Source organism: Pseudophryne corroboree, chromosome 1 (assembly GCF_028390025.1).
Source record: "Pseudophryne corroboree isolate aPseCor3 chromosome 1, aPseCor3.hap2, whole genome shotgun sequence".
Classification (NCBI taxonomy): domain Eukaryota; kingdom Metazoa; phylum Chordata; class Amphibia; order Anura; family Myobatrachidae; genus Pseudophryne; species Pseudophryne corroboree.
Window position 1 is genome coordinate 465,792,166 of NC_086444.1, and position 12,540 is coordinate 465,804,705.

Consider the following 12,540-nt stretch of genomic DNA (forward strand, 5'->3'; position numbering starts at 1 on the left):
AGCCTCATTCTCTCTTTCACTGTTGTGTGGTACATTTGTCATGATATCCAGCCTATCCTCAGACCACATTCTACGAAAGCTGTGTGCGCACTTCGGTCACACAGAATAAATGCATAATACCTCTGCCACCACAAAAGAAGTCGCGGTGGTCTTTTGGTCCTCCACACTAATACTAACATTTCATACTCTCTTACATCTAAGTAGGTAGCTTTTGATCTCATATGAGACTTTTGACCTCAGTAATGAGACGAAGTAGGAAGTGTTATTGCAGCACGATCCATGCCACTATTATACATTTACCCCTTGGTTTATTAACGTGGAAGAGATCACAGAACAATAAGGGCGCTTGCATCGGTCGTATTTGACTTCTCTCCAGGTGTAGTGTACATCGTGTGTTGAGTGCATTTCATACTTTTTCAACTGGCAATTACTACAAGCCCCCTACCTTGGGATTTAACTCTTGTTGCTGGTCATTAAATGATCAGTCACTCGCTTCCAAGTAATAGGCCCTACACATTAGGCGATTTCACTGAAAGATATGAACCATCTCGTTGATTTAAAGAACCAAGATATTGTTCAAATCTTTCAGTTTGTAGGCACCAACAATGAATGATGCGTGGCCCCGCGCTCGTTCATTGTTGGTGCCAGGTCGCTTATACATGCTGGCCAATATGGACAATCTCTATGGCCCGGGTGATGGGGGGAGGGAAGAAACTTCACACCCCCACCGCGCTGCCGGTTTGCCCAACGGCCGTATGTTTTTTCAATGGCAAATACCAAAAAAGCTTAGTTGGGTATTTTATAACAAATTAGATGTTTGTTATTTGTGCACCACTCTAACAGCACTACCCAAAAAGATGATACTGCATAATTCTGTCCGTTCCATGTGCCGATATCAAACCTTCCTCTGATTGCTTGACATACTGTAAGTTATTCACTGCACTGAACCAGCCAGCAGGAGTTTTGGAATTCTCAGCCTACAGTGTAATTTCCTAGGGCAGGCTAGTATTGTGCACAGTAGCTGCTCTGTACTTGCTACTGTCCCAGATACCCTACTGTGTCTTCACACCAGTGCAAAGAGAACCTGCCAGCAACCTCAAACCCAGACACCATGCAGAGGAATAACTTCTATCTGGATGCCCCAGAGTGTGTTGCCTTGCTGATGAGAACCAGTCGTAGCAGGTGTAGGCTGAGAAACAGCATGAACAGTGCAGGGGCACGGCTAACAACTACAGTAGCCACTACACTCTGTCCATTCATGTAAAAGATTGATGGGCAGATTTATTAAGCCTGGTGAAGTGATAAAGGACCAGCCAATCAGCTCCTATATACCATGTAACAGGCTGGGTTTGAAAAATGACAGGAGCTGACTTGACTGGCTGGAACTTTAATAAACTCCATCCACTTTATCATTTCACCAGACTTAATAAATCTGGCCTCCATTGCCTTATTACTAAATTGCCGTGCTCCCAAACATTCCCAGGATTTTAAGGGAATAGTACTATTACTAGCAAGTGAGTTTTGTAAATGTACGACTGTATTGAGTGCTATGGTAATATGCATTTTTTTTTATTTTTTTTTTAAATGTAAAAAAAAAAATGTGCTGGTTTTTTTTTTTTTTTCCCCCCACTGCTTGGCTCAGTGCCGAGAATTCATTGACACATCCACCAGATGGTGGGAGTTATGAGAACTATTGAATTGGCTGTACAGTCAGTGGTGACTATAGGCTCGTATGTGAATTATTGTTAATGCTCAAGTTTAGTACATTGGTTTTCATCTATGGCAACTGTTACGTAAAAAGTATTACTCATAAGTTTTTTTTACTCTGCTTATTGTAGTGACTTAAGGCTGTTGACTCAATACAAAACATCTGGGTGTGGTTCATCAAATCGACAGTATCTAGGTCGACAATGTTTAGGTCGACCACTATAGGTCGACAGTCACTAGGTCGACATGGATGGAAGGTCGACAGGGTTTCTAGGTCGACATGTGCTAGGTCGACATGAGGTTTTTGGGGGGTTTTTGGTGTCGTTTTCTTCGTAGAGTGACCGGGATCCCAAATTAGTGCACCGCGTCCCCTCGCATGGCTCGCTTCGCTCGCCATGCTTCGGGCATGGTGCCTTCGCTTCGCTCGGCACACTTTACCGTTCCAATCGTAGTCCACGTGGATCGTTAAGTATGAAAACATGCAAAAAAAGAAAAAAATTTGAAAAACTCATGTCGACCTTTAGACCTGTCGACCTAGCACATGTCGACCTAGAAACCCTGTCGACCTTCCATCCATGTCGACCTAGTGACGGTCGACCTAAACATTGTCGACCTAGATACTGTCGATCTTCAGACCGGATCCCAAACATCTTGCATTTTGAATGTGAATTGCTGTAGTGTTTACAATAGGGATTGCAGTAGGTATTTGAGTGATGCCATAATCTGCACATTGTCCTAAATATATTATGTGAGTGCTGTAGTACAGTATCTAGTTAATGTTAAATAATGGATTTTGCCCTACTATATCTGACAGTTATAATTTTAAGCTATATGTGTACATATGGTCATCTGGAGTCACAGCAGAATTCATAAATAAAAAAAAAAAACACAATGGCAGGTTCTGTGGAAGTTTCTGCAGATAGGACATCTGAAGGAGAAATATTGTGGCTCTTGCCAGCAATGCACTGCTCAGCTGCTATACTGAGGAAGCTGCAGTTACTGTGGCAGAACTGCAAGGAGGGTAGTCCTGGCTATAATGGTCTTTATCCCCCTCTGATGATGCATTAAGTAGTTAACTGTTGGTATCCTGCCAGTTGGGATGCTGGCAGTCACGTGACTGATGCCGGAATCACGGCGCCAGAACACCGACCGCCGACATCCTGAAAGTAAGTATTGGGGTGCCTGTTAGGATTCTTCGGTGGGGGCTTAGGGTTAGGCACTAGAGGGGGTGCCTGTAGCCACCCCCTGTGCCTTAGCCCTTGCCGACACCCCTAGTGTCTTATCCCTAACCGCCACCCCTAGTGTCTTATCCCTAACCGCCACCCCAGGCAGGTTAGGGTAGGGGACAGGTAAAATTACCCGTCCCCTGATGACATTTTGAATTTTGGGATGCCGGTGTCTGTCATGTGACCGCTGGCACCCCAATCCACTGATCACATGTATCACACTAGTTGCACGTGGCACAGTGTTTCTAAGCATTACATTTGTTTTGTGCTCGCTCTGCTTTTATTATAGTCCATTTGATTTAAAGTGAGCTAAACCTTTTGTGAGTACGTTTCCTATGCTGGCTTGAGAAGTTGTCCTACATGCTTCTTGCGATACAGGTTGAGTATCCCATATCCAAATATTCCGAAATACGGAATATTCCGAAATACGGAAGTTTTTGCGTGAGAGTGAAATAGTGAAATCTTTGTTTTCTGATGGCTCAATGTACACAAACTATGTTTAATACACAAAGTTATTAAAAAATATTGTATTAAATGACCTTTAGGCTGTGTGTATAAGGTGTATAAGAAACATAAATGAATTGTGTGAATGTACACACACATTGTTTAACGCACAAAGTTATTAAAAATATTGGCTAAAATGACCTTCAGGCTGTGTGTATAAGGTGTATATGAAACATAAATGTATTCTGTGCTTAGACTTAGGTCCCATCGCCATGATATCTCATTATGGTATGCAATTATTCCAAAATACGGAAAAATCCGATATCCAAAATACTTCTGGTCCCAAGCATTTTGGATAAGGGATACTCAACCTGTACTTACTTGTTTTCATTTTAAGTTGTTTCTTAGTGCAGTCTTTGTCACATGAAAATTGTTTTCAAATCCTTCTGTTATTCCAAATGTTTATCCTTCAATCTGTTATACACAGGCTAATAAAACATTTAATAGAAATGTAGTGAAATGCTACTTTTTTTAGCTTGATCTTTATTTCTGCTTTCTGTTGCTGTTAAGTAGAACAGGTATATTAATTAGTGATCATTGTTCCACTAGTCTTCTGTAACATTTGTGAGGTTTCTCATGTTTACTTTGTACACACTAGAGAGGAATTTAAGTTTTCACTGTATATGTACATCTAGTGCTGTGCTTGTTGTGTTCTTACTCTTGCTCTGTAGAACTTCATATATATTTTCTATTTTTATTTTTTTTATATTTTTCTACCAGCACATGCAGGTGTTTCTGCAAATATGATGAAGAAAAGAACATCTCATAAGTAAGTATAGAAAGATAAGTACTGACAAAAGAAGATATTGGTACCATTGGTAACTGCTCAATCTAATTAGCAATGTCGTCCAGGTGGGGTGTGGTATAGAAGCAGGGGGTCTATTTACTAAGCCTTGGATGGAGATAAAGTACCAGCCAATCAGCACCTAACTGTCATGTTACAGGGTCTGTTTGAAAAATGACAGTTATGAGCTTGTGATACTTGTTTTAAGTTGCAGTCTGTCACATGAAATTTGTTTTCAATTCAGCACTTCCCCCACCCACCCCCAATCCACCAAACCAGTCAGTTACCTTTTCTTGGTATTTAAGAGGTAAAGCTTGTGGGAAACGCAAGAACAGTTTTGTTTTAAAAAGGTATAGTCAGAAATTCCATTCTTAAAGTTACATAGTCAGTGAGGTTGAAAAGAGGCAAAATGCCCATTGGGTTCAACCTGTATTCTGTTTTAATCTGTTTATATTATAATGCACCTGCTGGAGTAATGGTCTAGTACCAATTGACACCTATGAATCTTACCACTCCCAGATAATTTTAATGTCAATATGTTAAATGCTATAGGCCTGGATACATTTTCCAGTTAGAAATTTGTCCAATCCGTTGTTAAACGCATTTACAGAGTCCGCCATTATTACCTTCTCCGGCAGGGAGTTCAAAATCTTAATTGCCCTTACTGTAAAGAACCCTTTCCTACGCTGTGTAAGGAATTTTCTCTCTTCTAGCCTCAGCGAGTGGCCACGCGTCCTATACAGAGTTCTTTTAATAAACAAATCCGCTGCTAGCTCTTTGTAATTACTCTTTACATATTTGAAGATAATAATAATGTCTCCTCTTAGTCGCCTCGTTTCTAGTGTATACATATTTAACCTAGTAAGCCTTTCCTTGTACTCCAGTGTTTCTAACCCTTTAATCAATTTCGTATTTATTCTTTGAGCTCTTTCTAGTTCCCCGATATCTTTTTTATAATACAGTGCCCAGAACTGAACACAATATTCCAGGTGCGGACGTACCAATGATTTGTACAGCGGCAGGATTACATCCTCGTCCCTTGTCTCAATGCCCCGTTTAATGTACGCAAGCACTTTACTTGCTTTCTTTGCTGCAGTTTGACATTGTGTACTGTTATTAAGCCTATTATCTATGAGCACCCCCAAATCTTTTTCCACCATAGTTACCCCTATATTTTCTAGAGTGTAGGATGCAAGTGTGTTTTTAGTCCCAAAATGCATAACTTTGCATTTTTATATATTGAACCTCATTCTCCATTTAGACGGCCAGGTTTGAAGTTTAAATAAGTCATTCTTTAGAGACTCCACATCGCCTTCTGAATTAATTACCCTACACAGTTTAGTATCATCTGCAAAGATTGACACTGTGCTTTCCAGGCCTATTCCTAGATCATTGATAAATACTGTATAGTGAACAGCAGTGGGCCAAGAACGGATCCTTGTGGGATTCCGCTGACTACTGGTGCCCAACTGGAGAGCATCCCATTGACCACTACTCGTTGTACTCTGTTATCCAGCCAATTACTTATCCATCTACAAATAGTATATCCTAGGCCAAGTTCCCTTAATTTGTTGATCAGTCTGCTATGAGGCACTGTATCGAAGGCTTTTGCAAAATCTAAATACACCACGTCCAATGCTTTCCCCTGATCAAGAGTCTCACTCACTTCCTCGTAGAAGCTAATTAAGTTGGTTTGACATGATCTGTCCCTTACAAACCCATGCTGACTTTTGATAATAAATTTAGTAGCCTGTAGGTGCTCCTCTATGCTATCCCTCAAAATGCCTTCCAGAATTTTACCCACTATAGAGGTTAAACTAACTGGTCTATAGTTTCCAGGATTACTTTTTGTTTCCTTTTTAAATAAAGGTATTACCTCAGCTATCTAATTGAACTATGGAAAATCAAGTATAGGGGTTTTGCTAGCTGTGACCTAATAACCCTCGGATGAAACCCGTCTGGGCCTGGTGATTTATTAATCTTTACCTTGCTTAGTCTCTCCAGGACTACTTCCTCACTTAAACAAGCATCAAGCCATGAGTCATTACCTTCCCTGTCGCTATGCACTACTGTCTCCGGCTCATCCTCCCTGGTGAATACTGAATTTGTCGTCCTTTATCAAAGCTCCCAATTCATCTTTTAATGGGCCTACGTTCTCTTTCTTTTACCTTTCGCACCTAGCACAAATAGCACTGTGTGTGGACCTCATAAGTGTTTACTTTTTGTGCCGTATTTGAATTGAAATAGGTATTTATATGTGTATATATATTTTTGTTTTAGGAAACATCGAAACAATATGGGACCAAGTAAACCAATCTCCCAGCCAAGGCGAAATATTGTAGGCTGTAGAATACAGCATGGGTGGAAAGAGGGCAGTGGGCCAATAACCCAGTGGAAAGGAACAGTTCTGGATCAAGTACCAGTGAATCCCTCCCTCTATCTTATAAAGTATGATGGATTTGATTGTGTCTATGGACTTGAGCTTCACAAGGATGAAAGGGTGTCTGCTCTTGAAGTTCTACCAGACAGAGTTGGTAAGTGCACATGTATGTACACATGCACACACCTTTAAAGAATCCTTTACCTACGCAAAATAAAAAATAAATAAAAAATAAATAAATAAATAAAAAATGCAACACAGAACACATGTAAGACTAAGTAACTGAATCTTGAGAGTGGCTTAGTAGTGTTTTACAATATGCCTTTAATGTATGTACTCTATATACTGTATGTACTTTATATGTACTGTATATTCAGTCCCTTAATTCATCTTGTGTAGTAAACCCATCATACCTGAATGTTTTATCATATAGTAAACTAGCTGTTCTACGCATTCTTTGAACAGGAGTTTCTGATTTTCGTGGTTGTAAATATAAATAAGTGCTAAAAATTTAGTAAATCTATAGATATGTAAATTTGAGACGTCTTAATGTAAGTAAATATTAATCCATGGTTCTTGGCATTACCCGAGTAGTACCTGTAGCAGAAACGGTAGTATATTAAATTCTACACACTGGAGTTGCAATCCAAATTTTGATCCGATTGTCTATTTGGGCGTTATTATTCACGCAACGCAAGCCTTGCATCGGTAATGACGTCATTATGTCAACCCCCTTTTCATCCCCCTAGGGGAGGTTTTTTTTTAAATTTTAATTACATAGTTTCTCTGACGTCCTAGTGGATGCTGGGAACTCCGTAAGGACCATGGGGAATAGACGGGCTCCGCAGGACACTGGGCACTCTAAAAGAAAGATTAGGTACTATCTGGTGTGCACTGGCTCCTCCCTCTATGCCCCTCCTCCAGAACTCAGTTAGAATCTGTGCCCGGCCAGAGCTGGGTGCTCCTTGTGGGCTCTCCTGAGCTTGCTAGAAAGGAAAGTATTTGTTAGGTTTTTTATTTTCAGTGAGATCTGCTGGCAACAGACTCACTGCTACGTGGGACTGAGGGGAGAGAAGCAAACCTACCTGCTTGCAGCTAGCTTGTGCTTCTTAGGCTACTGGACACCATTAGCTCCAGAGGGTTCGAACACAGGGCCTGACCTCGATCGTCCGTTCCCGGAGCCGCGCCGCCGTCCCCCTTGCAGAGCCAGAAGACAGAAGAGAAGCAATGAAATCGGCGGCAGAAGACTCCTGTCTTCATTAAGGTAGCGCACAGCACCGCAGCTGTGCGCCATTGCTCCCACAGCACACCACACACTCTGGTCACTGTAGGGTGCAGGGCGCTGTGGAGGGGGGGCGCCCTGGGCAGCAATTATAATACCTTTTGGCACTTAAAATACACATAATACAGTCTGCAAACTGTATGTGTGTAAAAACCCCCGCCATTAAGTTACATAAAACGCGGGACAGAAGCCCGCCGCTGAGGGGGCGGGGCCTTCTTCCTCAGCACACCAGCGCCATTTTCCCTTCACAGCTCCGCTGGAAGCAGCTCCCCAGGCTCTCCCCTGCAGTATCCTGATTCAAGAAGGGTAAAAGAGAGGGGGGGCACATAAATTTAGGCGCAAATAAGATATTTAAGCAGCTCTTGGGTAAATCACTTTTTATAGTGTAAATCCCTGTGTTATATAGCGCTGTGGTGTGTGCTGGCATACTCTCTCTGTCTCCCCAAAGGACTTTGTGGAGTCCTGTCCTCAGTCTGAGCATTCCCTGTGTGTGTGCGGTGTATCGGTACGGCTGTGTCGACATGTTTGATGAGAAGGGTTACGTGGAGGCGGAGCAGGGGCAGATAAGTGTGGTGTCACCCCCGACGGGGCCGACACCTGATTGGATGGCTATGTGGAAGGTCTTAACCGACAGTGTCAACTCCTTACATAAAAGGTTCGATGACGCAGTAGCCTTGGGACAGCCGGGGTCTCAGCCCGCACCTGCCCAGGCGACTCAGAAGCCGTCAGGGGCTCATAAACGCCCGCTAGCTCAGATGGTAGACACAGATGTCGACACGGAGTCTGACTCCAGTGTAGATGAGGATGAGACAAATGTACAGTCTACAAAGGCCATCCGATGCATGATTACTGCAATGAAAGATGTATTGCACATTTCTGACATTAACCCGGTTACCACCAAGAGGGGTATTATGTTTGGGGAGAAAAAGCAGCCAGTGACTTTTCCACCATCTGATGAATTAAATGAATTGTGTGAAGAAGCGTGGAGTTCCCCTGATAAGAAACTATTGATTTCTAAGAGGTTACTGATGGCGTACCGTTTCCCGCCAACGGATAGGTTACGTTGGGAAACATCCTCTAGGGTGGACAAGGCGCTAACACGCTTATCTAAAAGGGTGGCACTGCCGTCTCAGGATACGGCCGCCCTAAAGGAGCCTGCGGATAGAAAGCAGGACGCTATCCTGAAGTCTGTGTATACACATTCTGGTACTCTACTGAGACCTGCTATTGCTTCAGCCTGGATGTGTAGTGCTGCAGCAGCATGGACTGATACCCTGTCAGACAACATTGATTCCCTCGACAGGGATACTGTTTTGCTAACCCTCGGACATATAAAAGACGTCGTCTTATATATGCGGGATGCCCAGAGGGACATTTGCCTGCTGGGCTCTAGAATTAATGCTATGTCCATTTCTGCCAGGAGAGTATTATGGACTCGGCAGTGGACAGGTGATGCTGATTCTAAAAAACACATGGAGGTTTTGCCGTATAAGGGTGAGGAATTGTTTGGGGACCGTCTCTCGGACCTCGTATCCACACAACTGCTGGGAAGTCGACTTTTTTACCTCAGGTTCCCTCACAGCCTAAGAAAGCACCGTATTATCAAGTGTAGTCCTTTCGGCCTCAGAAAGGCAAGCGGGTCAGAGGAGCATCCTTTCTGGCCAGAGGCAAGGGTAGAGGAAAGAAGCTGCACCAGGCAGCCAGTTCCCAGGAACAAAAATCCTCCCCTGCTTCCACTACGTCCACCGCATGACGTTGGGGCTCCACAGGCGGAGCCAGGTGTGGTGGGGGCGCGTCTCCGAAACTTCAGCAACCAGTGGGTTCGCTCACAAGTGGATCTCTGGGCTGTACAAATTGTATCTCAGGGATACAAGCTGGAGTTCGAGGCGACTCCCCCTCGCCGTTACCTCAAATCAGCCTTGCCAGCTGCTCCCAGGGAAAGGGAGGTAGTACTGGCGGCAATTCACAAGCTGTACCTCCAGCAGGTGATAATCAAGGTCCCCCTCCTTCAACAGGGAAGGGGTTTCTATTCCACAATGTTTGTGGTACCGAAACCGGACAGTTCGGTGAGCCCCATTCTAAATTTAAAATCCTTGAACACTTATATAAAGAAGTTCAAGTTCAAAATGGAATCGCTCAGGGCGGTTATTGCAAGCCTGGAAGAGGGGGATTTTATGGTGTCGCTGGACATCAAGGATGCTTACTTGCATGTCCCCATTTACCCACCTCACCAGGAATACCTCAGGTTTGTGGTACAGGACTGTCATTACCAATTCCAGACGTTATCCGTTTGGTCTCTCCACGGCACCGAGAATATTTACCAAGGTAATGGCCATAATGATGATACTCCTTCGGAAGAAGGGAGTTATAATTATCCCGTACTTGGACAATCTCCTCATAAAGGCGAGGTCCAGAGAGCAGTTGTTGGTCAGCGTAGCACTCTCTCAGGAAGTGTTGCAACAGCACGGCTGGATTCTGAATATCCCAAAGTCGCAGCTGATTCCTGCGACGCGTCTGCTTTTCCTGGGCAGGATTCTGGACACAGAACAGAAGAAGGTGTTTCTCCCGGTGGAGAAGGCCCATGAATTGTCATCTCTGGTCAGGGACCTCCTGAAACCAAAACAGGTGTCGGTGCATCACTGCACACGAGTCCTGGGAAAGATGGTGGCTTCTTACGAAGCAATTCCCTTCGGCAGGTTCCATGCAAGGATCTTTCAGTGGGATCTGTTGGACAAATGGTCCAGATCGCATCTTCAGATGCATCGGTTGATCACCCTGTCCCCAAGGGCCAGGGTGTGTCTGTTGTGGTGGCTGCAGAGTGCTCATCTTCTCGAGGGCCGCAGGTTCGGCATACAGGACTGGGTCCTGGTGACCATGGATGCAAGCCTCCGAGGATGGGGGGCAGTCACTCAGGGAAGAAACTTCCAAGGACAGTGGTCAAGTCTGGAGACTTCACTGCACATAAATATACTGGAACTAAGGGCCATTTACAACGCCCTGAGTCAAGCAGAGCCCCTGCTTCAAAACCAGATGGCGTCCCGCCTCAACAAAAAGCTAAAAAAATATTGCGCCAGGTCAAGGGACCCTCAGGCGATAGCTGTGGATGCACTAGTGACACTGTGGGTGTACCAGTCGGTTTATGTGTTCCCTCCTCTTCCTCTCATACCCAAGGTACTGAGGATAGTAAGAAAGAGAGTAAGAACTATACTCATCGTTCCGGATTGGCCAAGAAGAACTTGGTACCCAGAACTACAAGAAATGATCTCAGAGGACCCATGGCCTCTGCCTCTCAGACAGGCACTGTTACAGCAGGGGCCCTGTCTGTTCCAAGACTTACCGCGGCTGCGTTTGACGGCATGGTGGTTGAACGCCGGATCCTAACGGAAAAGGGCATTCCAGATGAAGTGATTCCTACGCTGATAAAAGCTAGGAAGGATGTGACAGCAAAGCATTATCACCGCATATGGCTGAAATATGTCGCTTGGTGTGAGGCCAGGAAGGCCCCAACAGAGGAATTCCAGCTGGGTCGATTTCTGCACTTCCTACAGTCAGGGGTGACTATGGGCCTAAAATTGGGGTCCATAAAGGTCCAGATTTCGACCCTATCTATTTTCTTTCAAAAAGAACTGGCTTCACTGCCTGAAGTTCAGACGTTTGTAAAGGGAGTGCTGCATATTCAGCCCCCTTTTGTGCCTCCAGTGGCACCTTGGGCTCTTAACGTTGTGTTGGATTTCCTGAAATCACACTGGTTTGAGCCACTTAGGACCGTGGAGCTAAAGTATCTCACGTGGAAGGTGGTCATGCTGTTGGCCTTAGCTTCAGCTAGGCGTGTGTCAGAATTGGCGGCTTTGTCATGTAAAAGCCCGTATCTGATCTTCCATATGGACAGGGCAGAATTGAGGACTCGTCCCCAATTTCTCCCAAAGGTGGTATCAGCGTTTCATTTGAACCAACCTATTGTGGTGCCTGCAGCTACTCGGGACTTGGAGGATTCCAAGTTGCTGGACGTAGTCCGGGCTTTGAAAATTTATGTTTCTAGGACGGCTGGAGTCAGGAAAACTGACTCCCCATGGTCCTTACGGAGTCCCCAGCATCCTCTAGGACGTAAGAAAAAATAAGATTTGAAACCTACCGGTAAATCTTTTTCTCCTAGTCCGTAGAGGATGCTGGGTGCCCGTCCCAGTGCGGACTAAATTCTGCAAGGCTTGTATATAGTTATTGCTTACATAAGGGTTATGTTACAGTTTTGATCAGTCTCTGACTGATGCTGTTTTTGTTTCATACTGTTAACTGGTTCGTATATTCCATGTTGTACGGTGTGGGCTAGTAAGTATCTTGCCCTTAGATTAACAAAAATCCTTTCCTCGTACTGTCAGTCTCCTCTGGGCACAGTTCTTTAACTGAGGTCTGGAGGAGGGGCATAGAGGGAGGAGCCAGTGCACACACATCTAAAGTCTTTAGAGCACCCATGTCTTCTGCGGAGCCCGTCTATACCCCATGGTCCTTACGGAGTCCCCAGCATCCTCTACGGACTAGGAGAAAAAGATTTACCGGTAGGTTTAAAATCTTATTTTTAGATTTTTGTTTTGATTTTTAGGAAAACTAGTATTTCTGGGAAATCAAAAATTGTGCATGCTTCGTTGTAAAGCAGGTTTCT

General features: G+C 44.2%; 1 protein-coding gene across 8 annotated transcripts in view; it reads left to right on the top strand.

Moving 5' to 3' along the window:
• LOC134904169 (spindlin-Z-like) overlaps positions 1 to 7,107 on the top strand; it is a 108,835-nt gene extending 101,728 nt beyond the window's left edge. For 7 of the 8 annotated variants that reach the window (XM_063914555.1, XM_063914547.1, XM_063914529.1 and 4 more), the window contains 2 exons: positions 4,158 to 4,206; positions 6,502 to 7,107. In XM_063914555.1, the coding sequence (XP_063770625.1) occupies positions 4,158 to 4,206; positions 6,502 to 6,793 (341 nt within the window). In that variant the 3' untranslated portion in view covers positions 6,794 to 7,107. The remainder of the gene's footprint in view (positions 1 to 4,157; positions 4,207 to 6,501) is intronic. The other variant, XR_010175758.1, reaches the window with a different exon arrangement.
• Positions 7,108 to 12,540: the final 5,433 nt, after the last annotated feature.